This window comes from Phyllostomus discolor, chromosome 5 (assembly GCF_004126475.2).
Source record: "Phyllostomus discolor isolate MPI-MPIP mPhyDis1 chromosome 5, mPhyDis1.pri.v3, whole genome shotgun sequence".
Taxonomy (NCBI): Eukaryota; Metazoa; Chordata; class Mammalia; order Chiroptera; family Phyllostomidae; genus Phyllostomus; species Phyllostomus discolor.
Genome location: NC_040907.2, coordinates 24,301,926 through 24,320,250, shown reverse-complemented (window position 1 = coordinate 24,320,250; position 18,325 = coordinate 24,301,926). Strand labels below are relative to the sequence as shown.

General features: G+C 51.6%; 1 protein-coding gene and 1 long non-coding RNA gene across 4 annotated transcripts in view; one reads left to right on the top strand and one right to left on the bottom strand.

Annotated features, from left to right (window-relative positions):
* GRIK3 (glutamate ionotropic receptor kainate type subunit 3) overlaps positions 1-18,325 on the top strand; it is a 209,194-nt gene that overhangs the window by 130,604 nt on the left and 60,265 nt on the right. For all 3 annotated transcript variants that reach the window (XR_004903141.1, XM_028513769.2, XM_028513770.2), the window contains exons 3-5: positions 5,100-5,357; positions 10,084-10,265; positions 12,537-12,590. Coding sequence is in view for 2 of the 3 variants with exons in the window: in XM_028513769.2 (XP_028369570.1) it covers positions 5,100-5,357; positions 10,084-10,265; positions 12,537-12,590 (494 nt within the window). In the remaining variant the exon portion in view is untranslated. The remainder of the gene's footprint in view (positions 1-5,099; positions 5,358-10,083; positions 10,266-12,536; positions 12,591-18,325) is intronic.
* The window catches only part of LOC118500569, a 28,686-nt gene that overhangs the window by 2,911 nt on the left and 7,450 nt on the right, over positions 1-18,325 (bottom strand). The gene's annotated exons all lie outside the window — the stretch shown is intronic.

Genomic DNA, 18,325 nt, shown 5'->3' with positions numbered 1-18,325 from the left:
ACTACAATTGCCATGGACAGGGGGTGGGGGACTGCATTCAGACTGTGGACTCCTGCAATGACTGTGAACCATTGAGTTACTGTAAAATGACCAGAAAATGGATTTAAAATTGAAGCCACAAATAATGTAATTACTGCAGTGTGTGCTCAGGGCTGCCAGAACAAGGGTTGGCTGCTGCCCTGGAAACATCTGGAGATAAAGCTGCTGCTGCTGCTGCTGTTGCTGCTATACCCCCTGCCCTGGTCCCTTTGAGAAAACAGTGTTCTTCCAGACCAGAAGATTATTAGAGGGTAGAAGGAACATGGAAGGGACAGAAATAGGGATGTGAAGAGAGGCCAAGGAGAAGGAATAGCTAAAAGGCAGGACTGATGCCTGCTAACACCCAACAGTGAGATCTAATCACTACATCTCCAGCAGAATGAAACCCAGTGTGGTCATTGTTATCATATCAACACCATCCACACCACCATCACCACCCCTATTATCATCATCACTACCATTGCCATAACAGCAACATCATCATCCCCAGTCTCATCATTACTCACATGGTCACCATCATCTCTACCATCATAAACATTCTTATAGTCATAGCACTGAATCTTCATCATCCCAATCTTATCAACTCCATCCAAATTATTATCACCTCCTCCCTCATTAACTTTTATATCATCATCATTATTTCTACCATTATCACCACAGTCACCATCATGGCATTGATATATTTGTCATCATCAATCCCGTCATCATCATCCTACCACTATTTCACAATATCAACATTATCATCAATTCCACCATCATTAATGGCATCACCAGGATCATCAATATAGTCTTCACTGTTTCAATAATCATTATAATTTCCTTTACCACTAGCACTACGACCAATGTCAAACTCTAAATTACTCCCTTCAAGATCACTCTGACAGTGCTCCACATCATCATAATTTGTGGTTGGTCCACTCTCCCCTGTCTCAGTCAAACAGGGAGGCCCAGACCTTAGGCCTGAAGGTGGCCATGATCTAAAAGGCTGAGCTGGGTAAGGGTGAGGGATGGATGGCAGGGCAGCTCTCACCTACCTGCTTTAAGACCTAGATCAGGAGGGAAAATCCAAGATACGGATTCTTGGAGCTGGTAGTGAGAGGAAATGAGACACACAAGTCATTTGGCTAAGCCATCAATTGGAAGGTCCTAGAAGGAAAAGAGAAAGAGTTGAGACAGGAGGTGATGGGATGGAAACTAGGGATATCAGAGGATAGCAAGAAGGTTCAAAGCAAAGGCAGGAGGTAGATAATTAGAGAAACCTGCAGATTTTATCAGGTTCCCATGGCTTCTGGCTTGGGCAAGAAGAAGTGACCAGGCCTGGACAGCTGTCACATACTCAATGTCACCATCTCCTTCATGTTAGCATCCAGCCTCCATGGCTACAAAGTGACTCACAGGTGGTCTCTTCCCTTGGGCAGCACCTGCTCTTAAGGGGACAAAGTGGTGAGAGCAGACACCCACATACGCAGCCAGCAGAAGAGCAGCATGAATGGGCAGTGAGTGTACAGGTCAGGGACTGGCTTCCTTGGGACAAAGGCACTGAAAGGAAGAACCGTCCCTAAATTGGACAACTTACCAACACACCCAGAGTTCCTATTTTTGCGGTGTTTATCATCACTTTGTTTGTCTCACACACACAGTCTCTCAGAGTGCTGCCCAGGTTTATTGGCTCTAGGGTGATGATAACAGGGACAAAGCAATGCTTCCCTGACTTGGCCTCTAGTCCCACAATTGTAGGAGCATCTGGAAGGCACCATGTTCCCCCTTGTGCATCCTCTTCTGCACTTGACATTGGCCACAGGAATCCTGCTGACCCAGGAGATGCTCTCTGTACTGGCCCTGCTGCTTCCCATACAGGGCCACCCTGTCCCATGTTCCAGGTGGTTCCAGCAGACTCCTAACAATAACCAGCCCCTCCCCTACCCCTGCAGAGCATGGTATCTTTCACTTACACCATGAATGGCATTCTCTGGTCTTCTTGGGGGAAATACAAATTCCAGGAAAAACAAACACTTTCTATAATATCTCGTGTTCCCAGAAAGCAGTGAGGGGCAAGGGAATATACATCAGTAGAGAGGGAAAATACTCAAAAACCACACATTGTGACTGACTCAAAACCACCTTGTATCCTTGGATCCACTGGTACCGTTCTTAACCCAGGCAAGAGGGCCCCTTTCCCAGAGCGTGTACTTTGGAAGATGCTCACCTCCTTCTAGTCGACATCACCTCCCAGAACAAGGGGTCAGTGGGGCTAAGGGGACTTGCCCACTAGGACCCTGTGTGCTGCCCAGTCTTTGCTCCAAAGAACCCTGAATTTTCCTGCCCAGTCTAGAACCCTGAATTTTCCTGCCCAGTGGTGCTGCATGAACCTCTTCCCTGGGCCATGCTACAGGGAGAGATCCATGCTGCCATGGTCCCACTCGAAGGCCCTATCTAAGTGAGACCAAGGGGCAGGTGTTGGCATAGGTATGGACGAAGCTCAAATGTAAGGGCAGGGATGTCCAGATAGAGAGGAGAGGCCCCTTATGGTATAAGGTGGAGCTAGTGGTCAAAGCAAAGGGAATAGGGTAGGGGTTGGCGCCACCACTCCCCATATCACTCTGTGTGAGAAGTCTCCATCCTCACTTTCCAGGTTGTTATATCCTGACTTTCCAAGTTGTTGTGAAGGCATATTGTCAAGGTGGGGGCGGCAGGGGAGCGGGGCAGGGCATGTTTTATATAACAGTTTGTTAGCTTATAACATTTAACTATTTAGCCATATAGTAATGGACCTCCATTTGCATTCTGGCCCTGGGCCCTGCAAATCTTAGGGGTGGACCTAATGCCAGTAAATCATTTCCAGAGTCCCTTGAGGTGGCCAGGATGCATCTGAATCCACTAGGTATCTATGTTTAGGTGCATTGTCTTGCCTCCCTCTACATACATCCTATGTTCATACATGTGAATGTAGTTCATTCTTGTGGCCACAGGCTAGTGAGTTTGCTGATGCCCTTCAGCTATGGCTCTTCTGGTTGCAAGTGACAGAAAACCAAATCCTAACTAGCTTAAGCCAAAAGAGAAGGTACTGGTTCTTGTAACCAAAATCCAGGGTTCTACCTGATCAGGGGCTCATATTTCTTTCTCTCTCTTGGCTCTGCTCACCTCCAGACTGACTCCCTTCAAAGATAAGCACCACACTTTCTTTGTGTGCACAAGGTGGCTACTATACCTCTAGATCTTACCTCCTTCCAGTTACAGAGAGAATATGCCCCCTTCTCAGGACTGGAGGTCTCATGGTATTCCATTGGCTCTGGCTGGTCACATGACCATCCTCTAAACCAATAGCTGTAGCCTAGGGTCTTAGTCACTCTCCCATCCCTCATGGGCTGGGAGTGGAAAAATCAGTGGAACCCAAAGGAAAAGTAGAGACAGTTTCCAGAAGAAAGGGCAGTTGCTCCTGGGTTGCCCTCCCCCTAATGCCCCTGAGAGGTTCATTTTATGGATCTTTCAGGCGCAATCCTTGTATGAGCCCCAGCTGCCCTGGGCTTGCTCATTTCATGCTATGCTGTGCCCATTGATGCTTGACTTTCCCAGAAGCATCTGCTGTCTGATCTTCCTGAGCTCTTGGGCCTCCCCCAAGAATGTGAAGTGTTTGAAGTAAAAAAAAAATCAGCATTTGTGCACTCGGCAGATGTTGATGAAACACCTACTCAGACCAGGTACTGTTTCAAGCCCTGTGGATACAGCAGTAAACAACATAGAGCAAGCCCTTGCCTCCTTGGAGCTTATGTTCAAGTGGGAGGAGAAGTCAAAAAATGAACAAGTCTTCTGGTGGCCATTTAATAAAGAAACAAAGCAGAGTATGGGGTTGAAGAAGTGTGGCTGGATAGGGATTGCTATTATAGGTTGGGCAGTGATGCCTCTCTATTAGGATGCACAGACATGGGTACCTGCAAGAAGGGAGGAGGGAGTCATGTGGATCCGTGGGAAGAACAGTAAGGGACAGTAAATACAAAGGTCCTGAGACAGGAGCATGCTTAGTGTGTGTGAGAAACATCATGGGAGCCAGTGGGGCTTGAGTCCTGTGAGAAAAGGAGAGAAGGATGGAAGAGGAAGTCAGGAAAGTAGTGGGGGTGGTGATGTTGGGGAAAGGGATGAGGAGGAGCTACAACAAGGAGGGCCTTGTTGGTCACTGTTAAGGACTTTGGCTTTTATACTGACTGGAATGGGAGCCCTTGGAACAAAGGAGTGATGTAACCCATTTAAGTTGTGCCAGGCTCTCTCCAGCTGCTGAGCACAGGACAGGTGGTATAGAGGGTTACTGAGGAGGCTGAAAGCCTCAGTAGGAATCCAAGTGAAAGACAGTGGTGACCTTGACCAGGGTGGGAGTGGCGAGAAGTGGTTGGATCTTGATATATTTCAAAGGTGAAGCAATGGGAGTTGATGTTGGATTGAGATGTAGGATATGAGAGAATGAGAGGAATCCAAACAGAACCAGGGTTTTTGGCATAAAGAGTTAGACAGGACAGTGGAGCTGCCATCGACCGAGATGGGAGAGTCTGGGAAGAGAAGACGGGGTTACGTTTCGGACTTGTTAGGTCTGGAATGCATCTTGGACATCCAAGTGGCAGTGTTCAGTGACAGATGAGATGTACCAGTTGGATTTTAGGAAACAGATTCGGGCTGGAGGTTTAAGTTTAAAATTCATCAGCAAGTAAGTATTTCATTTCTATTTGTCTCTCAAATTCCTACACAGAACAGGGCATGGTATAGATCTGGTGACACTAATCAAGACAATGACAGCATCAAAAGCAACCATCACATCTATTTCATGAGCACTGTGCTGAGGGTTGTATATGTATTATCTTGTTCAACTTCCTATGATCCCCTGAGGCAACTTCATTTGTCAGGACCCTGGTTTCCAGATGACGAAACAGAGATTCAGAGAGATTGCCAGTCATCTACCCTCAGAGGGTTCCATGTGTTTATGGGATCACCAAAGTCATTTCCCCCAATATGTCCAACCCCCCAGTAAGACCCAGCACTGATCCCTGCACCTTCCTTCCCTCCCTCTGCTGCAGCCTGTGACCAGCTGGCACTGGGCGTGGTGGCAATCTTCGGACCATCCCAGGGCTCCTGCACCAACGCCGTCCAGTCCATCTGCAATGCCCTGGAGGTTCCCCACATCCAGCTGCGCTGGAAGCACCACCCGCTGGACAACAAGGACACCTTCTACGTGAACCTCTACCCTGACTATGCCTCTCTCAGCCATGCCATCCTTGACCTGGTTCAGTACCTCAAGTGGCGGTCGGCCACCGTGGTCTATGATGACAGTACAGGTGGGTGGCCAGGCCTGACCAGGCCGCGAGTAGGGTACAAGGGGGGCAGAAACCCAGGATGGAGCTCTTGACTGCTCACCCAACTCCACAGCCCCTGGAAAAAAAGGTTCTCTCTCACACTCAAGCGTCACTCAGTCACATGGACACTTGTCCCTGCACTCACAGCTCTGTGCACACCAGCCACACTCTCACCCCACTCAGCCCCAGCCTATCTCACACCTGCCTCACACCTGCCTCACACCTGCATTACACCTTCCCTACCCACCCACCTCCACCCCAACAATATGCTCAAATTCATACTCAGCACACTCGCCCTGCTCCCAGCACCTGCACCCACACCCACACCTGCACAGCCATGACCACACCTGCCTGCTCTTATATTCCCACATTTCCATGCTCTGCAGCAAACATGTCCAGCCCTGCTGGCTCTGAGCACAACCTTTGACTCAAACCCGCAGTACATGTATGCCAGCTCTGATGCTTACTAGCTGGGCAGGATGGGGCTGTTTCCTCTCTAATTTCCTTTTAATGACTGGAGTCCCAAAACGTTTCTTAGCCCTGCCTCTTAAAAGAAAGTGACCTTGGTAAGTCACTTAACCCATCTGGTCCTCTCTGCCCATGCATCAAGTCAAGAGCTCCAGTGTCCAGCCTAGAAACAGCCCTCCAACTCTCAGCTGCCTATGATTCAATGTCAGCTCAATTACCTCCTAATGCGAAGTGGGAATCGCAGGGAGAAACCCTCAGAAAAGACATTCCCGAGTTGTTGATCTAGCTCGGGATTCTACCAGCCTCTATTGACATCCTGCTGTACCCAAAGCACCAGACAGAAGATCCGGGAGGGCAGGGACCCCCATCCCTCTCAGTGCCCCCTGCACAAGGTCTCTGCCATTGAGGGGCACACCTGCCCAGCTCCAGGTCCCTCCAGTGTTTCTGCAGCCCTGCTGATTTATTGGTCATGACATACCACCACGAACAATTGTCTTCTGGGCCATGAGCTTTCTGTGCCTGCAGGGTTGAGCACAGGGCCTGGTACGATGCAGATGTTTATAAAGGTTTGTTGAACTGAAGTGAATTGAATCAAATTGAACATCAAGTTGAAATAAATGATAATTAAATTTCATTAGGAAAGAGTGTGTTGGGTACTGGTAAGAGAGAAGAAATGGGGATGTAGTCATACCACCTTATTTTGAAAAGTTAATCATGTCATAGGGCAGCAGGTGTCCACCCAGAGGTCGCTGGTCATTCCAGGCCACCAGAGCTAAGTGTTGAGTGACAGGTACATGAAGTCAGGGCTCAAGATGCTTCAGGAGAGGAAGTTCTATGGCCTCGGCTAGTTTGGACTCACTTACCAGAGGACAGAGACGTGAATGAGCTGGGGCTTGAGGAAGGATGGGCAGGGAGAGGAGCCAGGAGGGCATAACCGAGGGGGAGTAGCGTGAGCAAGGAGGAGGGCTGCCTGTGCACAGCAGTCGTATCAGAGGACAGCCTGTCTGGGAGAGAGGATTCAGGTATGGGAGGAGCCAAAGGGACTTTTCTTAATGTGATGCATGCCTCTTATGGGAGGAAGACCAGTCTCAGAACCTTCCAGCAGACCACTCAGTACAGCTCACCGAGCATGCCTGCTACCCAGAAGCACAGTCCAATGGGAATGGGATTCCCCCTGACTGGCTCCTCCCAATCTCAAGTCATCCCGTGGGACTAGCACATTGCCACCCAGACAAAATCATGATTCTCTCGGCATGTTAGAAAAGGATATATCAGTTATCTTTTTGCAGTACAGATGCTGCTTGATTTATGATGGGTTTATGTCCTGATGACTTGGTCTAGGAACCGCAAGATAGGATCTCTGATTTTGACCCCATTGCTAGCATGCTTCAAATCCTTGCGAGGGTCACTAAACCTCTCTGGGCCTCTGCTCCCTTCCTCTGTAACATTGGAACAAAAGTCCCTCATCTGCATGCTTTCTAGGACAAGGAGATGGTGAAGTTGTGTAATGAATGCAGAAGTGCTTTGTAAGTGAAAAGCGTTGATTCCAACATGATTCACTGCAGATATTTTGAGAGAGATTGATTAGGGAAGCAGCCAGGAAGGAAAGCTCATCTCAGGCAAACAAAAGAATCTAGTCTTCTGCTGGGGCTGGCCGAGACGAGCCTCCAGTCTCCTTGGGGAGCACACTCAAGGGAAGGAGGTCTGACATTTGCTGCTGGAGAATGTGGGTCACCATATATTACACGGGGCAGTGCATTTGGTTGACAGGAAGACTCTGGTGGCCTCTGCTCCCGCATCCAGGCTGTCCCTGTCCTCATGTCCTGGATCCCCAAAGCCCATGTGCCTACTGATGCTGTGCATGGGTCTGAAAATGGAGCAAGTGGGAGCAAAGTGTGCACTCGGGGCTTTGCGGGGTAACAGGTGTGAGTGGGCAGCATCAGTCAGCCATACTAAGACTTTCTGAGATTAGTTTGGGAGGAGTAAGGCTGGATGTGTGTCTGGGGGAAGCTCATGACCACTTCCTCTTCTGCTAAGGCCCATGGGGATCCTTGTCCTCTTGCCTATCAAGTCTGGTGTCAGGAGGCACTGGGCCCCTGTCCATCTAGCTGCTCAGGACTCCAGAGCCCTCTCCCAACCCAGCCACCTGGATCTGAGACCTTCCAGGGGGTGTGCTTCCTGATGCCCACGCCATGGCAAAGCTCATTTGGGAGCTCTCTGAGAGTCTTAGATCCCAGGGTTATAGTCTGTCCTCCCCAGCAAGGTGAAATGAAGGACCCCAGCCTGATTACTTTCCTGACATGCAGCCCTCAAGAACGGGAATGAGAGCCTGAACAGACCCAAGCACGTGTACCTGAAATAGCTTTGGGGATGGGGGCTGTCTGTTGGAAGGCATCTGAAGTGGGCTGTCCAGGGGTGGGGGTGGGGCTGAGAGGGTAGGGGACTCTGTACAGACAGGAGACACTAGAATAGTTGATTGCAAACTTAATCCAGCACAAACTAGTTTAAGGAAGGAAAAAAAAAGGAGGGGGCAGATTTTGTTGGCTGCCTTCACTGGAAAGTTTAAGAGTAAATTAGCTTCAGGTACTGTTTGATCCAGAGGCTCAAATGGGTACCATTAGGTCTTATTTTCTCTCTGTTTGGGCTCTCTGATTTCTGCCCTATTGGAATCTCTCTTGGGTTGTATGTGGTGACTACCAGGTTTACCTCCTCCTTATTTTGAGTTCAGTGGAAAAGGGGATACATATTACTATTTACTCTAGCACATTCTGGAAGCCACTCTGAGAAGAACAGCTAGTGGTGTCACATATCCATCTCTGAACCCATACTTAGGCCTGATTGGCCATGGTGGGGTCACATGCTGTGCCTTGGGAGCTGGAGATGGATTCTTCCTGGTCCTAAGTACTCAGAGAGGAGGAAAGTTGTTCACCAAAGGAGTATCAGAGTGGTGTTGTTGGGGGAGTGGGGCATAGTGAGTGCTTGGTGCAGCCAGCACTCCAACACTGAGCCCTGAGGGTAAGCAAGGGGTCCAGCAGGGTGGTGGAGGTGGCGGTGGTGGGGAAGGACCAGTTTGGGCCCCTGGCTTTGGGCTGCCTTAGCTTCTCCCTGCAGTGGGGTTGGGGGTAGAGAGAGCAGCCAGCAGGCTTGCTTCCAGACTAAGCAGAGAGGCATCAGCAAGAATGAACCTTGAAATAGGGACGGAAATGAACTTAATTAGACCTCTGCAAGCCATTTGTCTCTAGGAAATGACATTTAGTTTTCCCTGGAAGTCCCCAGATTAAGCGGTTTTGCAAAATGCTAAAGTAGAGGATGGATTTTTCAGTGTGGGGAGAAAAAAAACCAGTAAGTCAATCCAATTATGGAAATTTGTGGTGAGTACCACTTAAGTCCCAAGCCCTGTCCTGGGGGCTATGGGGATGCAGCCCCTCCTGTTAAGGAGTTTGGGGCAGGATCAGGGGAGTGAGATGAGGCCAGAGAAGGCTAGTGCTAAGCCAGCAGGCCACCAAGTTAGGAGAAGGGGAGATCTCGTTTGGACAGAACAGTAGGGGCAGGCTTCATGGAGCAGGTGGTTGCATTGAGCTGGAAGAATGGGTTAGATCTACTGTGGAATCTGCCCTTGGGGGTGTAGTGGCGATGGGGACTGGGCACACACACCACCTGCTCTTGCCCAGTCCCACCTTCGGTGCAGTGGAGTGTGGAGCCGCCACTTGTGCCCGCGTCCTGGAAGCAGGTTGCTAAGGGTGTTCAGGAAGATTATGTCCCGTGCCTCACAATGTGGCAGGGGGCAGGGGTTGAAGAGGGGGTGGCATCTGGTTCAGGCTCCATAAGTCTCTGCACCCATCTTGGATTGGAGAGGAGCAGGCGGGTGTGGTCTGTGAGAATTCGTTCTCTGTCTATGCCGACTTTCAAATCGATATGTGTGTATATGCATCTGTGTGCACACATACCTGTCTGCATATATACACACATATTTATCTGCCCAAACACATGCTCTTCCTCTCTCAACATGCATGCAAATATATGTTTGTATGTGCACAAACATCTGTGTGTGTGCAGGCATGTACAGCTGAGTGCACATGCCTGTGTCTGGACATGTGTGGCTGTGCCCACGCACATATCTCTGTGAGCCACAATTCCACATCAGCAGACCTGTGGCCACAGGCATGTACATGAGTCTGCCATGCTTATTACTGTGCATACATGTGTGCACACATGTCTTTTGTGCCCCGGGGCCTCTCAGGGCTCATCCGACTGCAGGAGCTCATCATGGCCCCATCAAGATACAACATCCGCCTGAAGATCCGCCAGCTGCCCCTGGACTCTGACGACTCGCGCCCCCTGCTCAAGGAGATGAAGCGAGGCCGGGAATTCCGCATTATCTTCGACTGCAGCCACACCATGGCTGCCCAGATCCTTAAGCAGGTGCGTGAGCACTGGCCAGTGGGACTGGTGCTTGGGACTTGCCCGCCCCCTTCCCCACCTCCCCTTCCCCAAATACAAGTGTGATGTTGGCCAGATCTATTTGCCCCCATTCGGCCTCTTGCTGGCTGTACGATTTTGGGTGGTCACTCCGTCTCACCAGCAGCAAAATCGACACAGTGGTCCTTGCACAGTCCGAGTTGGTGTGAGGATGGAATAAAGTGAAGGATGAGCGGCCACAGCCAGGCTCGGCCCATGAAGGGTGCTGAGTAAATGCTTCTTTCTGTGCCATCTCTGTCCAGGGGCGAGGCAGGGGCTGCAGAGAGGGGCCTGAAGCCGCATGGGACAGGGCACTTCAGGAGGCACAGAGAGACCTGGGGGTCTCAGGCGCAGCCCCCAGAACACCTCACTGCCTCTTCCAGAGACTAATCCCCACAGCCCGCGGCACTTGGTGTTACTCTCCCATAACTAGGAGGTTTATAGAGGTTCCTCGCACCATCTGCTCGGCTCTGCAGTGACAGTAGGGGAAGAGAATGACGCCCAGTGCTGGTGGGGCCCCTGGTCCTGGACACAGCCCAGTGTGGCATGCTGGGAACAAGCTCTGCCAGCCCCCTAAGAAAGAAAAAGACAAATTGCCCACAACCTCCCCCAAGGGTGCCACAGAGAAACCAAACCATGCTGATGGGAACCAAAAAGGCAAGGAAGTGGTCCCAGAAAGCATCCCTGGTGACTGGAGGAAGTATTCTGGGGGATCCTGACACATGAAACCCCAAGAGGCAGGTAGCAGGGAGGGGACACGGATTACAGAGGAAGGGGTGCTGAGCAAGGGCTGCGAGTGAGTCAAGGCCTGGGAGGGGGTGCCGCTCCCAGCTGGGCCCACAGGGGTGCCCGAGAGAATGGCAGCCTCTGTCTTCCCCCAAGGAAGCCCCACACCAGCCTCCTTCATATGGTGATTAAAAAGCTCACTGGAGAATTCAAATCCTTTTGCCAAGGGCAAGTGGCCCCAGAGTCATTCCCTCCCCTATGGGTGGAGTGAGTGGCCCCTACCTCACCCGGTTTTGGAGGGTTCAGGGAGGTGAGGCAAGGACCAGGTTTATCCCAGTGCTGACTCATGGCCAGCGCTGGGTGTGGGCAACTTTAAAGTCCTCGTCCAGGAGATACCGCCCTCAGAAATCCCTTAACCCCCACTCTCCTGGTCAGCTATGCCCAGGGCATCCCTTCTCTTCCCAGCCTGTGTAACAATAATAATAACAATTGCAATTTTGGTTTATTAAGGAATCACTCTGAGCAAGGTACACATAGCTCCCTGTTTACTGCCCCCTGGGAAGTGGGCTCAGTTTCCGTGCCCAGTTGACAGATGAGGAAACTGAGGCTTGAGGGGAAAGTAATGGGCCCTCGGTCATCCAGCCTGCCTGTCAGAATTTCCTCCCAAGTCTGTCTGACCTGGAAACATAATTTAAAATGAAGATTCTGGGCTCAGCGAAACACTGACCTGAACAAAGATAAGTGCACCTCCACCCGGGGACTTCTCTGAGCCTTTAACCTGTGGATGCAGGTTGTCAGTCTCCAAGAGGGGGAGTGACTGTGCGGCATTTTCTAAGTGCACTTGACCCAGTGACATTTTTCCTTCAGAGCACTTTGTTGGCCCAGCCTCCTGAAGCACTCTGTAGAAAATGCATACAGTCATTGGTACTACAGATTCTAGACTTCTAACAAAACACATAAAATGTATATGGTGTGGATTTCATGGTGGTATGCAGTAATTCCACCTGCTTTGCGGTCAGCCCTTGCTGGGAGGCTGAGGCAGAGGGCACACCCTCCTCCTGGGCCCAGCCAGGTGGGTAGGGACAGGGCACCTGAACGCCCTTCTTCAGACCTGGGATGCTGAGCTCAGTGAGTCAGGTCAGGGCCCCTGAGAAGGTATCTTGGATTGTGCAGCAGGGCCCGAAGTGCTCGCTAAAAAGACAGACAGCCAGGCCCCACCCAGCCCCCTGGAATTTGGAATCTTTGGAGAGTATAGCCCAAGAGTCTGCATTTTCATCTGTCCCATGTGACTGTACTGCTCGCTCCCGTGTGAAATCCACTGCTGCCTGCCAGCCAGTCACAGTCACCGTTTGGAGGGGGTCTCAGAGGATGTCCCACTCCAAGTGGCCAGTCTCCCCCAACCCCCTGTCAGTTTGTCCCACCACCCAGTCCTCACCCCAGGGTGGCTGGGTGGGGGTTGGGGGCTGCTTGGGAGTCCCTGGAGGTTGCTGATGCTCTGTTTTCTTGTAGGCCATGGCCATGGGCATGATGACCGAGTACTACCACTTCATATTCACCACTCTGGTAACGTACCTCCAAGTCCCGGTGGGGCTGGGGGTGGGGCTCCAGGTGGGGTTCCCTCAAAACATGGTCAGCCTGGTGGGGACAGGCGCTGCAGCTAGAGGAGATCCAGGCTGGACCTGCCTTCCTAAGGTATGGCCCCAAGTAAGAGCACAAAGATGTCTTGGTGGCCCGCCCACTTGGAGAAGTGACATTATGTGTGACTAAGGGCAGGGACTCTGGAGCCTGCCAGTGTGAACCTCTGCTTATTGGCTTAAGCAGTGTGGAGCCTCTGCTTATTGGCTTTGAGACCTTGGGGAAGTCATTTAACCTCCCTGCCTGTTTCTTCCTCTGTAAAATGGGTATAGCAACGGCTTCTACCTCCTCAGATGGTTGTGAAGACCCAACAGTGAACAAAGTAAGTGCTAAAGGCAGTTCCTGGTTCATGTAAGAGCTTCAGAAGTATTAGCTCTCATTACGCTGACCCTTGGCTCCTAGCCCACGCATGTCTCAGGCCTCTTGCAACAACAGGAACGGCCAGTTTGGATTCCTATAGCATCTGTGTCAGAGTCTGCCCACTCACTGTCGGCCAGGCCAGCCCACCTGCAAGCTCCAGATGGGTCCTGTCCAAACTCTGAGAACATTTAGGGCCATTTAAACCCATTAGGATAATTAGTGGTGGTCTGAGATCAGCAGAATAAAGAGGTCCCTGTGCCAAAGGAGCACCAACACCCAGGCTCCCTGCCTTGGATCCAGGTGCCTTCTGACCTCACTGGGGCTTGGGGTGGACTCTTCCCACCCCAAGTGACAGCACTGCCAACCACCCTGTTGCCGAAATAAGCACCCACAGTCTGCATCAGCCCCGCTGCTGCAGCCCTGCCAGCTTTTGGCTGTGTTCCTTCATTCACCCAGCACCCAGGGGACTTTCCTTCCTGAGCCCCGTGCTCAGCAGAGCATCGCCAGATGACCAGCACCGAGGCCCTGCCCTCAAGGAGCTCCCATCCTGTCTGCATCTCTATGTCCAGCTAATACAGCAGGCTTGTGCCACCGCCGCAGGTCTGGACAGTTGGCCGTGGGGCACAGTGGAAGGAGAGGCCAGATGCCGAGGGCCTCGTGGAGGATGGAAAATATGAGGCAGGCTTTATCGGAAAGCAGGTGCTTGGACTAGGCCTTAAAGGATCGGTAGAAGTTCACCGAGTAAAAAGAGGGAGGATGTGCCACATAGAGGGAACGGCATAAGCAAAGGCTAGGAGGCAGGTGAGCTCTTCAGCGAAGTGCCGGAGATGGCTCGCTCTGGCGGACTGAGGGAGCCCATTGTGGCCATCTCTTCCCAGCTCCACGTTTGGTGGTATGCCACAGACGGCTTGAAGTTGGCCACCATGGGAGTATTCACACTGTGGAGTTTGGCAAAAACTACAAACTGGGGTTTTTACTCCTTCTCTCCTGAGAGCTGGTTATTTAGCATTTACCAGCACCCCGCTGCTTGGCGCCCCACCTCCACCCCTCACCCACTGCACCCCGTACCTGTGGCAGAGCTTAGGAGTCGCACTGCACATTCTCCTGGTCCAGAGCTCAGGCCTGGGGACCTGCCAGAGAGCAGATAAGGAGGAAGGGATCCCAGAAGCTGGTGACCAAGACCGGACACCTTCTTTCCTTAGTCCCTTCTGGATTTCTGCCCACTCAAGCTGGCTTCTCCCAGCCATCTGTATCCTGGAAAGTCACTGGAGGCTGGAGGATGAGGCCACCAGGTCCCCGATATTCCACCTATGTTTGGAGTTGGGGGAGGGCAGAGAAGCAAGGCTGGGAAGGTGGGGTGGGTCACCATCCAGGACCCCAAAGCCTTGTCCTGGGCATGGCAGCCCCATCCATTCTGTCCTGGGCTCCTAGAGGGCTGAGACCAACTTCTGGCCATTAGGGGTCCCAACCAGCCTGGGTCAGTGGCTCAGCACGTTCTTCTCATATGTGTATCCCACTGGCTCAGCTCTCTGAGTTCTCACCACTCGGAGGTGCTGTGACAGCACCCTGGTACCCATGATGGGAACATACAGGGGAGGGACCAGGGGACACTGCAGGAGCAGACAGATGGGCCAGGACTGCTGAGGTCCGCTGCAGACCACGCCCATCTACCCTGCATGCTGCTTTCGAGTGCGTGGGAGGGGAGCAAGCCTTGGGGCACAGATAAGGATGAGAGTCCCTGCTCTATCACGTGGGCAGTTTACTCCCCAGCCTCAGTGTTCTTGTCTATAAAGTGGGAATAAGTAGTTGTGATGGCTCAGGGCCTCAGATCCTTCGTTTGCTCTTCTTTGGGTGTAAGGAACAGAACTTATTCAAGTCACATCAAGTCACTAGGTGGGAGTTGGGGGTTTGAGAATCAGCCATCAGGCCACAAGAGCAGACCGAGATCCAAAGCCACTCTGAACGTGATGGGATGGTGGTTCCGACCCTTTGCACTGAGACTCAGCCAGTCTCTCTCTCTTCTTCCTCCCCCTATTGCTTCCTCCCCCTGTTCTTGGTCTCTGCTCCTTAGTCGAAGTCTCCATCCCTGGGAACTTCAGCACAGCACAGCTGCCCTGGGCTCGTCACTTCCCCACCGGCCACCCGTTCCTCCACTACCACGTCTTACCACCTCTTTCCCTGAGTGCTGTGCCCCCACCCGGGTCAGACTGCTGATGGCCGAGCACCAGGCAGTGTTTCTCACCTGGGCACTCTGTAGGCATCCGGGGCTGGAGAGTTCATTACTCCAGAATGTTCTGCCCACCATAAATGCCACCCCACATTTTCAAATGTTTCCAGGGTGGTGGCTGGGTCACCAGCCAGACTGTAAAAACCACCCTTGGGACAGGCGACTACTCCTCCTTGCCAATCAGCCGATGTCTGTCGGTGGGAGGTGGCGCACATTGGGCTCACAGAATCCAAGACAGGGCCACCACGCTGAAAGCATGGGGCACTGGGAGTTCCCTTTAGAACAGCAGGAACAGAATTCACAGATCTTATTCACACCCTGCCCCTCACCCCCCCCCCCACCCCACACCCACATGCGAGTATGGCCCCTCCCCCACTGTCCAAATGGGCCGAGGTTAAGCCCTGTCTGTGGTCAGGCCTCATTCGGATCCTAGCTCTAAACTCTCATTTAAAACCTTCTCCTGCCCAGCTCACGCCTCACACCAAGGCCAGAAGGGTGTCCCCTCAGGGAGCCGAGGAACAACAGGGCCTGGAGATTCTGCCGGCAGCCCTCTACGTAGCTCAGCATTCTGGACAAGAGTCTGGAGAAGGCAGCACCCCCGTGCCCTCCCCATTAATGCTATTGCCCAGTGAGGGTCCCAGCTGGAGTTCTTGGAGGGAGGAGCAGTGTCTGCTTCTCAGTTTTCTTTTCCTTGATTCAGTCATTCATTGACTCACTGCTTAGCTAACAGCCTATTCAGATGCTCTCTAGGTCATAGGTACCAAGCCAGTGTAACGCAGGGGCTCCAAGCCAGGAGCTGTATTTGTATTCGTGATAATCAGAAAAAACACAAATAAACAAAAACACCCAGAGGGTCAGCAGATGCATACCTGCCATTTATTCCTCATGTTACAGGGGTGTGCCTGGTGGCAGAGGATTGGGCAAGAGAGACTGTACCCCGACTCTAGCCTTGATGCCACTTACAGGGGAGGGGCGGGGGTATCGGCAGTAGAGGTATGTGAAAATTCTACACGTTTGTGATAAACAGGGGAGCCTTGAGACACAGGGGCCTTGAGAGGGCTGGGACATCCAGATACAGACTGTTTCCCTCATTCCTTATGGCTGCTGGCCAGGCAGCCATCTGCTGTCTGAGGCCGTGGAGGAGCCATGTCCTGAGCTGCCCCACAGCTAGGCGCTTGGACGGGAAAGGGTGTGTGGAGACAGATTCAACACCCAGCGCACCAGCTGGTAGGCTTCCTTCCATGCGTATAGGGACCAAGGACTGGACTCGATTCCATCTATGTCTCTAGTACAGAGTAGGTGCTCACGAATGCCTGCATAAATGAGTGGCTGCTGTACAAAGTAGTAAGTAATCAGTGAAATTATCAGGGTCGGTGTCACGGTAACAGTTAAGAAAGACTGTAGACTCTGGTGCCAGTCTGTGTGCCCGAATTATAATTGAGATTCTTTCATTTCCTCGGGCAGGTGACCTCACCTCTCTGCACCTCATTTATAAAACCATACAGTAACAGTGCTACCCACAGGATGGTTGTGCTGAGCGTTAAATATGTTGACATTAGTAAAGTGCTTAGAAAAGTGCTTGGCATTTAATTCTCTCTATGAGTTAAATCGATTAATTAAATAAACTCCTGCTTACGTTTTCTGTGTATTCAGCATACCTCATCTCATCTAAATGCAACTAACTCTCCAAGGAAGGTCTGGCTCCCCCAGTTTTACAGAAAAGTAGAGACTGAGGCTCAGAGAGGTCACTCTGCAAGAAAGGGACAGAGCAACGATTGCTTTCAGCCGGACGGAAGCTGCCCGGCTCTAAGCCGTCTGCTGAAGCCTGTCGTGCTAACAGCCCGCAAGAAGTAGCCCAGCCTCCTCTGGCTGAGACGGGCCAGGCCTGGTGATTGACACTAATAGAGTCAGCAAAGCCTCCCAAATCCCAGCGGCGCCCACACTTCGCAGATTCCAAAGCCCTTTCTCCACATCACTGATTTTCCTCTTCACAGAGCAGAGTTTGCGTTCCCTGTTGATTGACGGGAAAGCCTGTGACCAGAGAGGCTGAGTGATCTGCCCAGAATCTCACAGCAGATCAGTGATGGGGGGCCTTGGTTTCTGACTTCCAGTCTTGCTCATGGCTGTTCCAGCCCGCTGCCCTTCCTCCCCGCGCTTCTCTGAGAGTCAAGAGAGACAGGTCTTTCCAGGGATCGCACCTAAACATCGCACCTGCAACACGCACCTGCAACACAAACTGTTCTGCAGTAGAGTATGTTTGGGATGGGGGCAGCTACCAGCATGTCTCCGAGCAGCTCCCCACATTCCAGGGCACTAGCTGTGTCCTCTGGGTCCTCTCCCCTAGCCCATGGCCTGCTTCCAGCTCCAAACCTGGGACCTCTTTCCAGCCCTATTGGCTTAAGAGCCTCCCTGGAGATTCTGCCTCTGCCCATTGGTCAGCCGTGGCTGTATGACGAAGGAAGGCAGTGGCGTTTGGCATTTATCTCGTTCCCTTTAGGAAACCCATGTCACCAACTCTTCGCCTCTGAAAAATTCTCCAAATTTGCTTCTCCCACGCAGAAGACATTTTAATTACCCCAGCTGCCATTATCTGTTCCAGCCAGCTTTGAGCCATTCCCAGATAACCCCGCGTTAATCAGCCCCAGCTGAGCCCCTGGTACATGTCATGTGTAGGTAAAAGCCTGGAGGTGAAAAAAGAATTATAATAAATTAATAGATAAGCAATCACAATTAATGCCACTTCGCAGCAATAACAGTTATATCATGGGGAAGATATTTTCATCTGTCATTCCTTAAGGCGATGTTTTCCGAGCTTCAGCTTCTACCCAGTCAGACCCATGGGGTGCTAATGAATTAGTCTATTATGTTATGCTGAATGTTTCTAAAAGGTCCCTCGTCGATACTGAATTCAGTGTGTCAACATTTGGCATGGAGAACAGCAACTTTTTGCCAAGCAGCAAGGTTGCGCACAGTTCACTGTGTACAGCATTTGGGGTGTCAGCCTGGGGCGGTTTGCATAAAAAAATTGGAGCTGGACAAAGAGGCCTCTTTACCAGCTCCCTGTTGTCACTGCCCT